An 18,653-nucleotide genomic window follows, 5' to 3' on the forward strand; every position below is an offset into this window, starting at 1 on the left:
TCGGTTAAGCGTCTGACTTTGGCTCCGGTCATGATCTCACAGTCTGTGGGTTCAAGCCCCACGTTGGCCTCTGTGTTGACAGTGCAGAGCCTGGATGGAGCCTGCTTCCAATTCTGTGTTTCCTTCTCTCTCTGCCCCTTCCCTGCTTGCACTCTCTTTCTCAAAAAGAAATAAACATTGAAAAAAAAATAATGCCTCATATCTTGTCTTTGAGAAACATTTGTGTGTATATTGATTCATTTTTCTTGATGCTTGTCTGTCTGTTAGGAGTTTGGCTTTGCATGAAGTTTACGCTCATGCAGTGCTTGGGCATCACCCCCATGTGGTACGTTACTACTCCGCATGGGCAGAAGATGACCACATGATCATTCAGAATGAATACTGCAACGGTAAGTATGTGGACTATCAGTGGTGGAGAGGGAGATGAACTTTTAGTCCCCAGGAAGAAAATCTTTGCCTCCCCCTTGTAGTTTATGCCATGTGTAGCAGAATCCTACCTAAAAGGTCTGTACTACAGTTTGGCTTGGAAGCAGAGAGCAGGAGACATGAAATTGCATTGAAAAGGAATTTCAGGTTTATACTATTTCATATTTTTTTCAGAGCTGATGTGTGGCTGACACCCAGAAGCTAATCCCCTCACACTTTACTCAATACTTAGAAACCTTTACCCCAGTGGTTTGAATGGTAAATCATCCTCCTCTTACCATTTGCTAGACATTCTTAGAGAAGCAAGTCATACTCTGTACCATTTTTGGGGAGCAGGTGGTAAACTTACACGGGCAATTTTTGATTAATTTTCAAGCAGATTCCTGAATTTGAGGATTGTTGTTACCTTTGAGGCTTAGTGTTCTCACCAGAGGAAGGGCATGGGGTGAGCGCTGGGAATGAAATGCAGTGACTTCAGATTATTCTCGCAGGTCTTTCAGGACCATACATACACAAATAACTGGTCAAACTTTTTTTCTGGGCTACTTACATCGCAAAATGTAGTCCTTTGGCCTAACGTATTTCTACTCTGTGATTAAGGGGGTGACCTAGCGGTATCTTTACATATTATTATTCTCAGATATTTTTCATCAAAATGTTCAGTGGTAAAATAGGAAAATGCTCCCAAATTAAATAGAAGCTTGCCATCCTTTTACGAGTGGTGATCTATATTCTGGCCATGGCAATATTGGATAATGGCACCCCTCTCAAACCTGCTCCCCTCCCCCACAACATGTACACCTACGCTGAAGTTTCTCTAATAGCACAGTCTTTGAGTAATTTTAGTAGCCACCAGATAGCCCTGAGTATGTAAGCATAGCCTGACTTTTGAGGACAGTTGACAAAGCTTTATCATTATATCTACAAGTAGGTTAAGTAAACAATATTATAAAACACTAGAAACACAGAAAATGGCACACATATGATGCACATTAATGGCATTTCTCTTACTGTTTCCTTAGAGCCTGATTTCCTTGTAGTCTTAACTGTGAACTTTTTTTTTTCTAAAAAGGGAAAAATCCCTTTTTCTAATAGTCTCTTCAGGATAAAAAATGGACCCTTTCCTTGTGATTGAGATGTTGAGACTTTTCTTCCTAATTCCTCCTTACTGTAACCTGAGATTCCCTATTCTTGCCCCTCCCATCCCCCAAGATTGGTTTTATTTTCATGACTTTCAACTACTAACTAACAAAGATAATGGCAAGTCATAAAAATTAACCAAGAAAGTCAAACAAAACAAATTTAACCTGATTTAGGGCATTGTAAAGATTTCAAATGTTCAAAAAAGAATAAGGTGGAGTGATGGTTCCTGTTACAAGTCCTCTTCTAGTTCTTTGCAACATTTGAATACCTTCTACAGGCATGCCATTCTGTTAAGTTCTAGGGTGAGCTGTACCAGAGAGTGAGAAAAGTCTTTTGAGGAGCTTTACTCCACTTGCTCGCTTACAGTGAATCCACATGAGACCATTTGGTGCAAAACCAGGTGGTACAGCTATGGATAAAAAGCATTCAGAGAAGACGAATTTGAGCAAGAGGCAGCACAGTGTGGTGGGATGGGCCTGGGCTTTAAAGTCAGGCAGGAGTGGGTCTAAAACCCAGCTATACTGCATACCAGTTATGTGATCTCTGGAATGTCAATCCCACTGAGTAAAGAGATAGTAATATCTACTTAGGAGATAGTAATACTTCTTATTTTGAAAAATCGGAACCTACATCAAATGCTAGCACACCGTCAAAACCTGATACAGATTGAGAACTCAGAAACAGTTGTCACTAGAGTAGCCCAAGAAAATCTCAAAAAGGAGGTAAGACTTGAAAGAGACTTTGCAGAAGGATTACCAGAGTTTAAGGAAGAGCAAAGAAGACATCTATTAGAGGAACAGCAAGCAGGCATAAGGGCATGACATTGGGGATGGGTCTGACCTAGCAGATGGTAAGGAGACTGATGGGACTAAGGTGACCCTATAACAGGAAATAAGATCAGCAGAGTCAAGTGTGGGAGGAATACAGAGGGCTTTTGGATGTTTCCAGGCAGCAGATTTTCAAGAAGATGTGATAGATGAAGAGGAATCATTGTCTGTTTGCCATGGTGGTCCACTAACTTCACTGTGTCCTTGCCAATTAAAATGTAGTTCTGATTTATCAAAATGTAATTCACATACATTGCTTTCAAATGTGAACTGATCACGGAAAATAAAGCACACCCTTATACTTGTCTTGTTTGTAGTTATGGATAATCCATGTTGAGACTCTGCCCTGTGGCTCTAAATAAAGGAGAGTTAAGTCCAAAGTATTTGTAAGGTAGCAGAGTAGCTAGTGCCTGATTCCTTCTACTCCTTTCTCCTTCTATCCTCTGTCTCTCCCTCTTTCTCACCTCTTCCTCCTCATGCCTGCCACCCTTAGCTCTGTACCCCCAGCCTGTCAAAGCAGTCAGGCTAGAACATGTAGAGTTATGGTTTACTCAGATTATAAATTGGATGTTTTAGATAATGTACATCATAACTAGTAGAGACCAGCAGTTAACTGATTTCCCCTACTGTCCCTCCTAAACTCTAAACCAATCAAATGTTCCTTCTTCCACCCTCACCCTTGCCAAGATCCCCTACCCGTCACCTGTGGGTCAGCCTCTGAAATCTGAAGGCTTTCCAGCAGTAGATCGATTGTGCAAGCACCAGGATTCCAAACTATTCAGGATGGAACGATTAACCTCTCGCTAGAGGCAGTATTTTCCTGTGACGTCTTCTGTCACTGAAGTTTTACAGAGCGTGCTCCCCTTGTTCTAGTGATGTGGTACCCAGAAGTCTGCACCATCTGTGGAACACCATATATTGGTTATATTTTCCCACCAAACAAGGAATAACTTTACCAGCAGGAAAATATGCTTGTGTTGTAGAGAGCAACATAAAATCAAGATTTTGAGAATACAAATGTACGAACAGAATATCCTGTTGGTCTGCTGTTTACGTTTTAGTGTTGGAAGGCATTTGCTATTTGTTTTAGTGTCTGTCAGGTTTCATAAGCAGACAGAAAAACATAGATCTGTTTTTCTTAAGTTTCCTTTTTCCCTCAGCCAAGTGGGGGAAATATCTTTATTTTATCTAAAGAAAAGAATTTGGCAACTCATCTCACCAAGATGGTTTGAGAAGAGCTGTCCAGGAGCTGGCTGTTTCCTCCTAGGGCACAATCCTGTCAGTTACAGTATTATCTCCAGATGGCATCTTGGGTTATGGAGTTAAGGCTCCGGTATAGCTGAGATTAGGAGGGATGAGGTTTATCGTTCATTCAGTATTGCTCTGTCTATACACACAGACTTCCTTAATACTGTTTGGCAAAGAACAGTTAATTATGCTCCTCAATAAGAGGGAGACCGTCGGCTTTAGCTGTAGCAAAATAAAGATAGCCTAATACCTTTGCATAAATGCTCTCCAGTAACTTTTACTGTTGTTAATTATTACTTGGCTAACCTGAATATTACCTGCAGGGCTTCTATGTAATTAAAAGTGCTGCTGGCACTGGTCTAGTTACCCTTACTAAACACCCGTAGCTCTTCAGGAATCGGCAATATCTCTTATAATCTAGAAGACCACATTAAAAGGTTGCTAAGTGCCGCTAGGGTGCTTCTTTCTTCGCATACCTTTTATGGGCTCCTTGTCTTTGTCTTTCCTTTGCCTCTGTTGCCAGGATAGACCTTCAGTCCAGAATATGTGCAGAGTGCATGCGAGACCTTGAGAAAGTGAGGATGGATAAGATGGGGGTCTCGGATGAACACCCAGTCTAGCGGGAAATGAATTCCAGTAGACATGGGGGCCTTGGATACAGGCTTCCTTCTCCTTGGCACACCTCACAACTTCATCTGCAAACAGACTTGAGGTGGCTTTGGTCTTAATAAGCTTCAACATACTCTTCCTTTCTAGCTAAGGTCATCTATAGAACATAGAATCTTTTTTTAAGAAGATTCCCAGGAAAAAGACACACCCTTTACTTTAGCCCTCTTTGTGTTTCTGGAAAGGGCTGAAACTCTTCTTCTTTATTAACTGAATTATTTTAACATGAAAGATCAATCTTTAAACTGAATACTACATAGGATACTTTGAAATATGGATTTCCTAAAAACCATTAGTATCTTAGATCCTGTTGTTCTGACACATACTTGAGGGCTGGAGTTCTAACTGCCAGGGAGACCCAGGACTCTACAATTTGACTGAAGAGGCTGCCAATGAATGCAGATTAACAACATAGAGGGTTCAGAAGCATTCGAGATCCTTAGGATGGGGCACCCAAGATCGGCAGTGGCAGGGGAGGGGGGGTCACATGAGTCCAGGCCTTATCTTTTACTGATAACACTGATAAACTAAGAGTCTATAGTGGATGTGCAAATACTGTGGCTCAAAAAGGATTTAGGTGTATATTAAAGTTAAACTTCGAACTCATTACATTAAAGTTACTAGTGGCCTATAATTACTAGCTGGACTCTGAACTAATCATCAATGCTAATAGCAGCCATCTGTCCAGGCTTGATTGGCCTTCTGCTTAACAATCAGGTAACACTTTTAAAATGTTAGTTGGGGCAGGGCATACTCAAGACAATGTCACCACATATTGGATACCTGCGCTACGGCACTTTATTTTTTCTTTCAAAGTCCTGTAATTCTTTCCAATATGTCTGTGGTATAGACAGACGGGGGCAGATATTGCTGTTATCTAGACAATAATCTAGATTTGTTGGACTGAACTCATTCATGAGGAATTTACTGAATGTTTACTATGCTTCCACCTATTAAGATTCATACCTTTTCTCCATTCTGTGGGGCTGCTCTCTGTTGTTCTTTCCTAGGTGGGAGTTTGCAGGCTGCTATATCTGAAAACACAAAGTCTGGCGATCATTTCCAAGAGCCGAAACTCAAGGACATCCTTCTGCAGATTTCCCTTGGGCTTAAGTACATCCACAACTCTGGCATGGTGCATCTGGACATCAAACCTAGTCAGTATGGCTCCCCTCTGCTCTTTTGGCCAGATTTAGTTCTTTCCCCACTGTGTCAGAATTGTTGTCTGTGTACCTACTAAGTGTTGAAGATGCTGTTTGCTGGCAAAATTTCTTTATTTCACGTGTTTCCCTGAAAATCTTAGTCAAACAGCTTTATCCATTCCCCCCGTCCAGGGCCAGGGGACAGAGAAAAGACTTTTTCCCAGGTAGTAAAGCCAAAGTATGAAAATATTGGCTACATCCTGAATGTGTTTGACTACTGTTGTATATACTCTTTCTAATTCAGCACCGACTAAAGTGAACAGAAATTAATGGTTTTGACACTCAATAATGTGAAACTCAGAGAAATGTTACCATCTTCAGGGGCTTCTTTCTTTGTTTTGAAGCCACCAGCCTCTTCAGAGGATGGGGTGTGTCTGAGGTCGGTTTCACTTAAAATAGGTATTCTTAACCACTGAGTTGTTCAGAGATTCCATGGAAGATAAGAAACCTTGGTAGTCTTGTTACACGAACTCAGAAGAAGAGGAAAGGAGGGTGGCCAAAATGTCAAATACAGAAAAGACTCTTTGGGGCTAAAAAAGCTTAGGAGTCATTATTTACGTTAATTCTGTATTTATTTAGGTAACATCTTCATTTGTCATAAGATGCAAAGTGATTCTCCTGTAGCCCCAGAAGAGATTGAAAATGAAGCTGATTGGTTTCTCTCTGCCAATGTGATATATAAAATTGGTGAGTCTGCCTTAAATCCTGACCTGTATATTATCATCCTATAAAATTTATACTGATGAATCCCATTTATTCCAGTTTTAAAGACATGCTTGTAAAGGGCTCTGTTTCTTTTTCTTCTTCTTCTTTTCTTTTCTTTTTTTTAGGTGACTTGGGTCATGTGACATCAATAAACGAACCAAAGGTAGAGGAGGGAGATAGTCGCTTCCTGGCTAATGAGATTTTACACGAGGTAAAGATCAGGCAAACAGAGGGCATTTTATAATTCACTGAATCCTTTGACTCTCAAATGAAGGTTCACAGAACAAGAAATGAAAAGTATATATTTATAATTAAACTTTACATTATCTCTTTTCCTATTCAGAATTGAGACTGAGGATAAGAAAGAAACTTGAAAAAAGCATGAGCAAAGCTGGTTCAATCATGGATTAATCACTGGTTTTACTGTTCTTTATAAAGTTCCTTTACTGTTTCTAGTCTTTCTTAGACTTCCTAAACTCATGAATTCCCTAGTAGAAAGGAAGCCTTTATTGGTTCAACCCATCTTTATCAGGCTATCATCCTTTTGATAGCACCACCAGCTCTGATGAAATGAGCTTTGGTTATTGTCTACCTTCCAGGATGTCTGCAGAGTCAGGGCTAGGAAGGATTTAACTCCTTCCAGGATGATCATATCTGCGACCAGTTAATCTATGCTTGGAGTCTCTTTGAGCCTGACAGAACAAAATGACGCTAAGATTCTGCCTTAAACTCTTCAGGGCACAGCAGTGTGAATCAGGTGGATTTGCACCGTATCCTTTGTCTTCTCTAGAAATAAACCACTAGCCACAGCAGATGTGACCTTGCCCATTGTGTCTGTTTAAGCTCCTACGTACTCAGTCATCTCTCTCACCTGTTGTCCTGATCTAGACTCAATTCACTTAGCAAACTAACTGGCTTTCCCGTCTTCTGTTTTGAAGGATTATCGGCACCTTCCCAAGGCAGACATATTTGCCTTGGGATTAACAATTGCAGTGGCTGCCGGAGCAGAGTCGTTACCCAGCAATGGTGCCATGTGGCATCATATCCGTGAGGGTAACCTTCCAGACCTTCCTCAGGAACTCTCAGAAGAATTTTGCATTCTACTCAAGGTGGTATCTCTTATGAGATCAAGAGAAGATAGAAATGTCTATTTTTAAAAAATGTAATGGCCAGGAGGTGGGGAAAGAGGAAAGCAGATGCTGGTAGTGCCACTGACAGAGGAAAAAAGGAATCATGATCCCGAAGACCAGGCAAGACATAGATAGGACAGACCGAAAGTTTCTCAAGAAAACTTAGAAGATATCATAAAGCCTTTTATATTCCAGTTTAAAATCCTGTTACATTTTTTTTCTCTGCCCTTCCCAACAACCCTGTTAAGGTGGGAAATTCAGGAAACCAAGGCTCAGAGCAGTTCCTGGACTTGTATTCTCATCTTTGATAATTGATTCACTCTAAAATCAAACTTAGGTCTTTTTGCTCTTATTTTAGGGTTTTAACTGTTGTCATTGAAGTGGTGAGACTACAAAAAAATTTTGAATTTTGAGTGTATAGAAGAAAACATAAGCTACTTTATTGATGAATAACGGACACCACCACCAATCACATGCACTATTAGAAAAAGGCATAATGTCAGTTCAGGAATTTATGTGTTACTTGAACTCCATGGTATCTGAGTATGTGGAGGGACAAGGAAAGGAAGCTGTTATGTTGAAACAGAGGTACAAAAAAATACACTGTTGAGAAGTTTAGAATTATACTAAGGAAAAAAAATGTGTACATAAGACTTCATGGCTTAAAGAACAGGATTGGTTAGAATTCCTAAAACAGCTTTAGAGACATCTACTCTTGGGGATTAAATGTGAGTTTCATAGTTCACCTGAAAACTTGAAATTTAGTTACAAACTTGTCTTCTTCCGAATAGGCAAACCTTGCTCACAGTGGACTTTAGTGCAAGCCTAATCATCTATTTCTATGTGTGAATTGCTCTTAGACTTAGTTGATACATACTGAGTACTTCAGTGCTGGCCCAGTGTGCTAATAATACATGTATGTTAATTCATGTAATTCTCACAATACTCCAGTAGGTGGATGTTGTTCTCCCAAATATCAAAAAAGGGGAAGTGAGTTTCAGCAAAGTTAAGTGACTTGCTCAAGGCTATTTAGTAAATGGTGGAGCTGCCTCTGAACATTGGTTCCCAAATGGAAGGTTCAGTGTTTCCTCCATTATACAACATTGCTAATTGCTGTAAACAATTAGCTATTTTCTACTGTATTCAAGCCATTTTAGGTTACAGACACCCTCTACCTGAAGATGAATGCTGTAGGAATACGGCCATGGTGGGGTAGCCTTAGTTTTAAGTGAAAAGGAGCATGTTGTGGTAGAAAGCAAACTGAACTAGGAGTTGGGTGACCTCGGTTTTAGTCTTGGTCCCATCAATAACTTGAACAAGCCACTTTTTATCTCAGGACCTCAGTGTCTTCCCATTTAAAATTAAGGCATTAGACTGGTTAATCACCCAACCAGCTCCAAAATAGGATACTTAAAGGCAGGCCAAAGGTGTGGATGACTGATGCAGAGTGTAGAGAAGATGCTCCCATCTTCGGTGGAGCTCAGTTCTCACTTATTTCTTCCCCCGCAAAGTTAAAAGCAGTTTCACAAAACTCCCCAGCAGAGGTTGGGCGCAGCTGGCTTGGGTAGGGAGATTCTCCCAGCAGTGAAGAAGCTTCTATTTCCTTCCTTTTGGTCTAACACCAACAGAACATGATCCACCCTGACCCAAGGGAGAGACCTTCTGCAGCAGCTCTGGCCAGAAGTCGAGTTCTCCGGCCCTCCCTTGGGAAAGCAGAAGAGCTCCAGCATCAGCTTAACTTGGAAAAGTTCAAGACAGCCACACTGGAAAGGTAGAGGTTTTTTTGAGTAAGCTCTAGGCCCAATGTGGACTTGAACTCACAACCTTGAGATCGAGACTTGCATGGGCACCTCTGGAAAGGTAGATATTGGATGCTGGAGTTTAGAAAGAATCTCTTTGTGTACTATGTACAGTGATATGACTGCTCTGGTGTGTCTTCTCTGGACTCAAGTGGAACCCAACATTAAAATACATAGGCCCCTCTTCACAAAGATATGAGCAGCATGAGGCCCTTTGTAGCATGGGGCTGGGAGACTCTGTGATTAGACTCCTTGAGAGAGAAAATTCCCATTAATGCAAAGGAAGCAAAGTGAGGAATACAAGGAAATACAACCAGCAAAGAACTCTTAGTGGGATGCTGTGTGACAATAGGGGTTCAAGTAACTGGTGAATGATCACCCAGTGAAGATACCTATAGTTAAGGTCAGAAGAGACCCATTTAACAAATCCATTACATTTCAAGGGCAGGCAGACACACTGTCTTGGTACATGTTAAGAAGTATTTCTCCAATCCAAAGGAAGCAGTCTGATCACATATTCACGTAAGCTTGTATTCACGCATGCATTCATTAATCTATTCTTTCATTAAACAAATGGGAATTCATTAATTAGGATGGGGTTAGTATAAAGGTCAGGCACTGATGTTTGAGCAGAGTTCTGAAGGCATTTTTAAGTGATTATTGCATACCCTATGCACTGCTGGAAATATAAAAGATGAAAAATGGTCCTTGTTTGAAATAAACTTAGAAATCCAACTTGTTTTGGATATACAATCCGTCTTGAAATGATAAACTTTAAAAGTCCCCCAAGTGATTTTTTGGCAATGTTGTGGAGACACCAAGCCTTTAGTCAGGGATTCTTCCGAATAAGCAACTTGATATTTTTTTGCTCTAGTTTTGGATTCCATTTTCCTAGCTAATAAACAAAATAAAAATACTTATATTCTTATATATACATATACATATTCACATATATGTTTGTATTATGTATATAAGTGTAGTGTGCACCTTCTGTGAAAACCAGCTATGGAGGCACAGGTGACTGTCGTTAGACATCACAGTAATGGGGGCCTACCACAGAGATGGGGCAGATGCCTTCTTGAAATTATCTAGACCAAGGATCGGAAACTTTTCTGGAAGGAGCTAGAGAGTAAATATTTTATGCTTTGTGGGGCATACTATCTTTGCTGCAGTGACTCAGCTCTGTTGTAGTAATGTGAAAGCAGCCACAGACAATATATAAACAAATGGGTATGGCTGAGTTCCAACGAACAGGTGGTGGGCCAGACTCGACCCATGCGTTGTGCTTCACAGACCCCTGCAGTTTTCATATATAGCCAGTAGGGTTGTTTCCTTATTTAAATTTTTTTCATGTTTTCTTTCTTTCTTTCCTTTTAAAATGTTTTGGTTAATTCCAGTTAGTTAACAGTGTCAGATATTAGTTTCAGGTGCACAAATAAGTAATTTAACACTTCCATACATCACCCTGTGCTCATTGAGACAAGTGTACTATTTAACCCCCATCATCTTTTTGACCCATTCTCCTACCATCTGATAACCATCAGTTTATTCTCTATAATTAAGAGTCTTTTTCTCGGTTTGTTTCTCTCTTATTTTTTCCCTTTGCTGCTTTGTTATGTATCTTAAATTTCACATGAGTGAAATCATATGGTATTTATCTTTCTCTGACTGACTTATTTCACTTAGCATTATACCATCTAGCTCCATCCAAATTGTCGCAAATGGCAAGATTTCATTCATTTTTATGGTTGAATAATATTCCAATATATATATACCACATCTTCTTTATTCATTCATTTATCAATGGATACTTGGACTGCTCCCATAATTTGGCTATTGTAGATAGTGCTGCTACAAATATAGGGGGCATGTACCCCTTTGAATTAGTGTTCTTGTATTCTTTGGGTAAATACCTAGTAATGCAATTGCTGAGTCATAAGGTAGTTCTATTTTTAACTTTTTGAGGAACCTCCATACTGTATTCTAGAGTGGCTGCACCAATTTGCATTCCCACCAACAGTGCAAGAAAGTTCCTTTTTCTCCACACCCTCACCAACACTTATTTCCTGTATTTTTGATTTTAGCCATTCTGACTGGTGTGAGGTGATGTCTTATTGTAGGTTTGATTTGCATTTCCTTGATAAGTGATGATGAGCATGTTTTCATGAGTCTGTTGCCCATCTGGATGTCTTCTTTGGAGAAATGTCTGTTCACATCTTCTGCCCATTTTTAAGTGGAATATTTGTTTTTTGGGTGTTGACTCCTATTCTTTATATATTTTTGAAATATACAAATCCTTTATCAGATATGTAATTTGCAAATACCTTCTCCTATTCAGTAGGTTGCCTTTCAGTTTTGTTGATCGTTTCCTTCATTGTGCAGATGCTTTTTATTTTGATGAAGTCCCAATAGTTTATTTTTGCTTTTGTTTCCGTTGCCCCAGGAGACCTATCTAGTAAGAAGTTGCTATGGTTGATGTCAAAGAAGTTACTGCCTGTGTTCTCTTCTAGGATTGTTATGGTTTCAGGTCTCAAATTTAGGTCCTTAATCCATTTTGAATTTGTTTTTGTGTGTGGTGTAATAGGTGGTCCAGTTTCATTCTTTTGAATGTTCTGTCCAGTTTTCCCATTACCATTTGTTGGAGAGACTGTCTTTTTCCCATTGGATATTCTCTCCTGCTTTGTTGAACATTAATTGACCATATAATTATTTCTGGATTTTCCATTCTGTTCCATTGACTTGTGTGTCTACTTTTACGCTGGTATCATACTGTTTTAATTACTACAGTTTTGTGATATAACTTGAAATCTGGAATTGTGATGCCTCCAGATTTTCTTTTCTTTTTCAGGGTTGCTTTGGCTATTTGGGGTCTTCTGTGGTTCCATACAAATCTTAGGATTCTCTATTATAGTTCTGTGAAAAATGAAAAAATGTGAAAAATGTGAAATATTAACAGTATTTGTTCTTCCAATCCATGGGCATGGAATGTGTTTCCATTTCTTTGTGTTGTCTTCAATTTCTTTCATCAGTGTTTTATAGTTTTCAGAGTAAAGATCTTTTACCTCTTTGGTTAGGTTTATTCCTAGGTATCTTATGGTTTTTGATGCAATTGTAAATGGGATCAATTCCTTGATTTCTCTTTCTGTTGCTTCATTGTTGGTGTATAGAAATGCAACAAATTTCTGCATATTGATTTTGTATCCTGTGACTTTCCTGACTTTGTTTATCAGTTCTGGTGGGTTTTTTTGTTTTGTTTTGTTTTGTTTTGTTTTTGGTGGCATCCTTCAGGTTTTCTATATAGAGTATCATGGTATCATGTCATATGCAAATAGTACAAGTTTTACTTCTTCCTTACTGATTTGGATTCCTTTTATTTCTTTTTGTTGTCTGATTGCTGTGGCTAGGACTTCTTGTACTATGTTAAATAAAGATGGTGAGAGTGGACATCCTTGTTTTGTTTCTGATCTTAGGGGGAGAGCTTTCAGTTTTTTCCCATCAAAGATGATGTTAACGGTGGTTTTTCACTGATGGCCTTTATTATGTTGAGATATGTTGCCTTTAAACTTTGTTGAGGGTTTTTATCATGAATCGATGTTGTACTCTGTCAAGTGCTTTTTCTGCATTTACTGAAAGGATCATATGGTACTTATCCTTTCTCTTACTGATGTGATATATCTCATTGATTGATTTGCAAATACTGAACCACCCTCACAACCCAGGAATAAATCTCACTTGATTGTGGTGAATGATTTTTTTAATGTATTGTTGAATTTGTTTTGCTAGTATTTAACTGGGAATTTTTGCCTCTATGTTAGAGATACTGGCTTACAGTCCTTTTTAGTGGTGTCTTTATCTGGTTTTTATTTTTAAAACTTTTAAACATCCTTTATACCCCAATCAGTAGGATTTAAGAAACCTAATCTGCCACGTGTCGTGGCATGTGTGTACCAGCTATTTTTAAAGATAATCACAGGAGCTAAGTTTCTCTTCCGTGTATAGCTCAGGCTTGCTTCTATAAATACTGAAATAAAAAGAAAAATCTATATGTTGGTTTTGATCATAAATATTCTCTTTAATTTAGGATCAAGTAATATGTTTTTCCCCCTTTTAATTGCCAGGGAACTGAGAGAAGCTCAGCAGGCCTGTTCCCCCCAGGAAGAACATGGTGACCCTAGGGTCTCTGGGACCCCCACAGGACCAAGAAGCACCAAACGCCTGGTGGGAGGAAAAAGTGCAAAGTCTTCCAGCTTCACCTGTGGGAAGTCTTCCCCATAAGAACTCCTTTCACACCAACCCTCCTTCTGACTTATAGCTTCCAGAAATAGATATTGACTGTGTCCATCTTCCTCTTACAAATGGGGAGATTAACCAACTTGAATGCCCAAAGATTTCAAAAGCTACTCATAATTTAGCATTCACTGCCAAGATCCTAAAGCTAGTAGCCTCGTATTAGTGGTGGTGCCAGGTACAATCTTGGGCAGCCATTTCTCTTCTCGGTTATATTCCCAAGGCCACGTCACCACGGTCACGTTTCACATTCATGCCTAATGGGAAAGCACGTGTCTCTGAACTAAACAAGAGGGAGCAAGGCCCTCGGCACAGCCTGTGGACTGCGGGGCTGTGGTAGCTGACTGCCTCCCAAGGAACAGGACATTCCCTGCACGTAGAAAGGGGTATAATTTTGTTTTGAGTTGAGGTAACAGCTTATAATAAAATGTGCATGTATTTCAACAACGCTTCTCAGGGTAAATTATGGCATTCCTAAAAGAATTCTCAGCCACTTTGAGCAAGTGATTTTCCTGCTCTATTCTTTTAGTGAAGACCGTCCCTTATTCTGGTATTATATTTATTAAAAAAGTGACTTCACCATTCTGTGAGGTGGGTAGAAATAAGAATAGAGAACTTGTAATTTCTGAACTGGCTATTAACTTATGGTACAAACCGCTGGGTAAAGGGTTTGAGGAAAATGTAGTGTGGCTGTTCTCCTTCAAACTGTTTGCCCTGATCCAGTTATGACTGGTTTTGATTTTCTGGGGGTCACCAATTTCTTCTTGGTTTTTATCAGAATTTGGCTTTGTTTCCTATGATTTTATCATATTTTAATCGAAATTCTTTTCTCTGTATATATTTTTAAAGGAATGGAACATTTGTAAATAAAGGTTTTTATCTTGTCCAAAGCCAAATATGGGTGAAGCACTCTTCTTTGTGACATGTAATTAACAAAGAGTGAAATTTCTGTTGGAAATCATTTCATGAGTAGATAGGTGAGAGAATCAGTAGGTTGGTAGTAACAGGTCTTGGCTGCAAGGCCCAGATTTGTGGACCCCAAAGCTAATAATGGTCAAGCTCTGATATATAAAATAATGTTGGTCATAAAGGCACTGATAACTTCTAGTGTGTCCTACTAATAAAGGTAGCTTGTTAATGGTTTGTAGGCTTTTTTTTTTTGCTGCCTTACATCCTTCTTTCCCTTGCATTTTAAAAAGCAAATTAAGAAATTTTTAAAAACTGAATAAACCATCATACCATTATTTCTTCTGTCTTGGAGTTGCAATTATTTCCATGCAGTTAAGTGGGGTAAATTGCTGTGTATTGCCCATTGCCATTTAAAGAAATCTAATCTTTATTCAAGGTTTTAAAATGGAGTTAATGTATCTCTTGCTTCTCTGACCCTGGCCATATCCCTTGCAGTATAGTGTGGGGTCAACTACAATTTGTGATTTAGAAAAAGGTATATTATTATGAATATGCAATGCATAGACCAGAGTTCTTCTCAGCACTGATAAGTAGTACTATCAAGGTCTATAACCCCTCCTCTACCCTGTTCCTCAGAGCCCCTGTTAGCACCTGAATGGCCTGGTTGGGGGGAGGAGGACAAGGGGGGTGGTTTCCACAGCACCACAAAGCTACTAAATCAGCAGGTAGCTGCATAGACACTGCTGAGTGTGAGTGGGACTGGGTCTTCACTGGGCTAGCGATTTAATCCCTTCCAGTTCAGTTGGAGGTTTAAGTTTACCCCTTGCCTCAGTAAGAAGCTGCATTCTCAGTCCTGAAGTTCTGTTTCCGCACAGAGATCACAAGATAACCCAGGGAACTAATGATCAAGTATTAACATCATTGCACTGCCAATATTAAAGTTAAATATTTTAGGATATAAATATGGTGCTTTACTATAGATATTCTTTTATTTTATTTTTATTTTTATTTATTTATTTATTATTTATTTATTTATTTATTTATTTATTTATTTATTTTCAATATATGAAGTTTATTGTCAAATTGGTTTCCATACAACACCGAGTGCTCATCCCAAAAGGTGCCCTCCTCAATACCCATCACCCATCCTCCCCTCCCTCCCACCCCCCATCAACCCTCAATTTATTCTCGGTTTTTAAGAGTCTCTTATGCTTTGGCTCTCTCCCACTCTAACCTCTTTTTTTTTTCCTTCCCCTCCCCCATGGGTTTCTGTTAAGTTTCTCAGGATCCACATAAGAGTGAAACCATACGGTATCTGTCTTTCTCTGTATGGCTTATTTCACTTAGCATCACACTCTCCAGTTCCATCCATGTTGCTACAAAGGGCCATATTTCATTCTTTCTCATTGCCACGTAGTACTCCATTGTGCACATAAACCACAATTTCTTTATCCATTCATCAGTTGATGGACATTTAGGCTTTTTCCATAATTTGGCTATTGCTGAGAACTATAGATATTCTTAAACACACACTGACATTAAGCTGCCAACAGATAATCTTGAGACTTAAAGGAATACTATTATACTTCACTAAGCTCTAACATACGTATCAGTTTATAGAAGCCATTCATCTAAAGCTCTACAAAGATGAACATTGAAAGATAAAGGTCAGCATTTCAGCCTGAATGGTTAACTTTTTTATCTCTATATGAACCATAATTTCGATCCTGATTTACATAAAAATTGTCAGGTTGATTTTTTAAAAATGATTTAACAACAAAACATAGCCATAATAACTAATAACTGAAGTATTGCTAAAATTGCTTTTGAGCCACTTTAAAATAGATGCTAGTAATCCATTTAGATAGGAAGTGCTGTAATTTTCCAACCATTATCATGAGGCTAGAGAAAAACTGATTTAGAAGCAAAGTGAAAACCTGATTAAAAATTCCAAAAAATGTTTTTCTACAGCAATAATATTGTCCAAAGCTTCCTATCTGTGATAAAGCATTACCAGCCCTAATCTCTACCACTCATAGCTGCTCATAGCTGAGACTTTTTCTAATTTAGAGGGGGAAAAAAGGCATGGCCAAAGATAACTTTGTGGCCATGGGCATCTATGAGATACTTTTCTTTCTCAGCTAGCTCTGCAAAGGATGAGAGCCCTTGATTATTCCACTACTGCTGGGGGTAATGGGAGCTGATTAAAGCTGCAATGTTATCTGTCAATACTTTTCAGCACTGAGAAGGCCCTTTCTGGGTCCATGGATGAATGACAAAGTCTCCAATTATGCAAACTGGAGATTCTTGAAGGGGTATCTCTATTATGAAAATGCATTCAGCCATTCTTCCAGGTCCCTGATTTTTTTGTTGTTTGTTTTTAGTTTTCTAATTTCAGGCTTATTTGAACATCCTTCTACATTCTTTCTATTTTTTCTTCCTATTTCTTTGTTCTGGCCTGTGACCAGACCCTTTTAAAGCCTCTCCTTGATTTAAAGCATGATTTTTGACAAGATATTCACAAGGTCCCCGTCCTCTAATAACTCGCAGTCACTGGGGAAGAGGAGGCACCTTCATGGTCATTTAAATTATAACACAAGATGAGCTGTGTGTAAAGAAAGTGAACTGCGAGAACAAAGTAAGGACTTTATTTGAGTAGAGAATTTTGAAAGTGTGGAGAAGGGCATTTCAGACCCTGAGGACAGTGAGAGCAAAGCAATGCTGGAGGATTTGTTGTGGGGAAGGAAGATCGAGTAGAAAACAGGAAAATGCTTTATCTCCATTTGTCCATGAAATTGTATATTTTATACATTTTAATGTTTTTGCTTATCAAGAAAAAGGAAAGTAGCAGCACTTGCAACTGTTCCAACAGTCTAAGGAGCATGTGTATTGGTAAATCCTGTGTGAGAACTGAGATTAGCTTAACATGCTATTTATGTAGATTAAGATGTTATTTATAAAGTTATGAGTTTGCCCAAGGCTGTCTGTTTTTAACTGGTGTGACCCTTTCTTAAAATTATTTATTTTGAGAGAAAGAGAACATGCAAGTGCCCACAGGGGAGGGGCAGAGAGAGAAAGGAGAGAAAGGGAGAGAGAATCCCAAGCAGGCTCCACACTGCCAGCACAGAGCTCAATGTAGGGCTCGAACTCATGAAATATGAGACCATGACAGGAGCCCAAATCAAGAATTGGATGCTTAACTGACTGAGCCACCCAGGCACCCTTTCTGCTTTTTAATTTGAAACAACCTTTTTCATACTCCTCACTCAAAAGTATGTGCAAATAGAAAGAGGGAGATGTCAGTGGAATAATGAAATAACTTATAGGGCTAAGTGAGTGGATATAGACAAATGCATGTAGGTGATCAGGGAGACGTTTTTTAAAGATGATTCCAAAGTTCAAGTCTGGGAGAATGTTGGTACCATTAAAATAAACAAATAGCTTAGAAGGGAAAAATTGGCTTTGGAGGAAAGGATGAATTTAGTTTTTCATTTGACTCAACCGTTCAAGTAGAAGTTGAGATTTTTAAATAGGAAATCATTGGAAGGCACTGGCAGTAGTAACATAGGTGGTGGGGTGTAGGATGATCAATGTCTGTGCAAGGCCTGAAGGCAGTATAACATGCTGTTTCAGGAGCTAAACATTGAAATAAAATGGTAAAAAAGGTAACATGGGAGATAAACATCTAGGATATGCCGACTATTATTTTCTCCTTTAAGGGCATATTTTCTCCTTTAAGGCCAAAAATGGGCCAATGGAGGATTCAAGTAGGATCCCAAGAAGGTGATTTGCTTGTTAGAATGATCTGGAGGGGGGTGCCTGGGTGGCTTAGTCGGTTGAGCGTCTGACTTCGGCTCAGGTCATGATTTCACGGTTTCTGAGTTCGAGCCCCACATCGGGCTCTGTGCTGACAGCTCAGAGCCTGGAGCCTGCTTCTGCTTCTGTGTCTCCCTCTCTCTCTGTCCCTAACCCAGTTGCATTCTGTCTCTGTCTCTATCAAAAATAAATAAACATTAAGAAAAAAAAAAAGAATGATCTGGAGGATACCTTCATTTTCTAGAAGTTGGACAGTACCAGGACCAGCAGAGGAGAGGCCTGTATCCTGCAATCTGTGGGGCCCCCATAACTTCTTCCTAAGCAGGGCCAAGATTAGAGTGAAGGAGGCAAAATTTAAGGGTGCTAAGAAACACAGCAATCAAGATCAAGGACACTTTAATGCAATATTTAAAAAATATTAAAATTAATGAAAAAAATCCACAATGAACAAAATATCAGAATTAAAAAAAAAAAACCCACAAGATCAGTAAGCTG

General features: G+C 39.2%; 1 protein-coding gene across 1 annotated transcript in view; it reads left to right on the top strand.

Annotated features, from left to right (window-relative positions):
- Positions 1-13,790, top strand: part of WEE2 (WEE2 oocyte meiosis inhibiting kinase) — a 28,361-nt gene extending 14,571 nt beyond the window's left edge. Inside the window, exons 5-11 of the mRNA XM_047094543.1 lie at positions 268-389; positions 5,321-5,467; positions 6,092-6,199; positions 6,343-6,428; positions 7,156-7,326; positions 8,976-9,118; positions 13,265-13,790. Of these exons, the coding sequence (XP_046950499.1) occupies positions 268-389; positions 5,321-5,467; positions 6,092-6,199; positions 6,343-6,428; positions 7,156-7,326; positions 8,976-9,118; positions 13,265-13,421 (934 nt within the window). The 3' untranslated portion in view covers positions 13,422-13,790. The remainder of the gene's footprint in view (positions 1-267; positions 390-5,320; positions 5,468-6,091; positions 6,200-6,342; positions 6,429-7,155; positions 7,327-8,975; positions 9,119-13,264) is intronic.
- The last annotated feature ends 4,863 nt before the right edge of the window (positions 13,791-18,653 follow it).

Source organism: Lynx rufus, unplaced genomic scaffold (assembly GCF_022079265.1).
Source record: "Lynx rufus isolate CCGP_SWC_20201006 ecotype Redwood Valley unplaced genomic scaffold, mLynRuf1.p SCAF_4, whole genome shotgun sequence".
Lineage (NCBI taxonomy): Eukaryota > Metazoa > Chordata > Mammalia > Carnivora > Felidae > Lynx > Lynx rufus.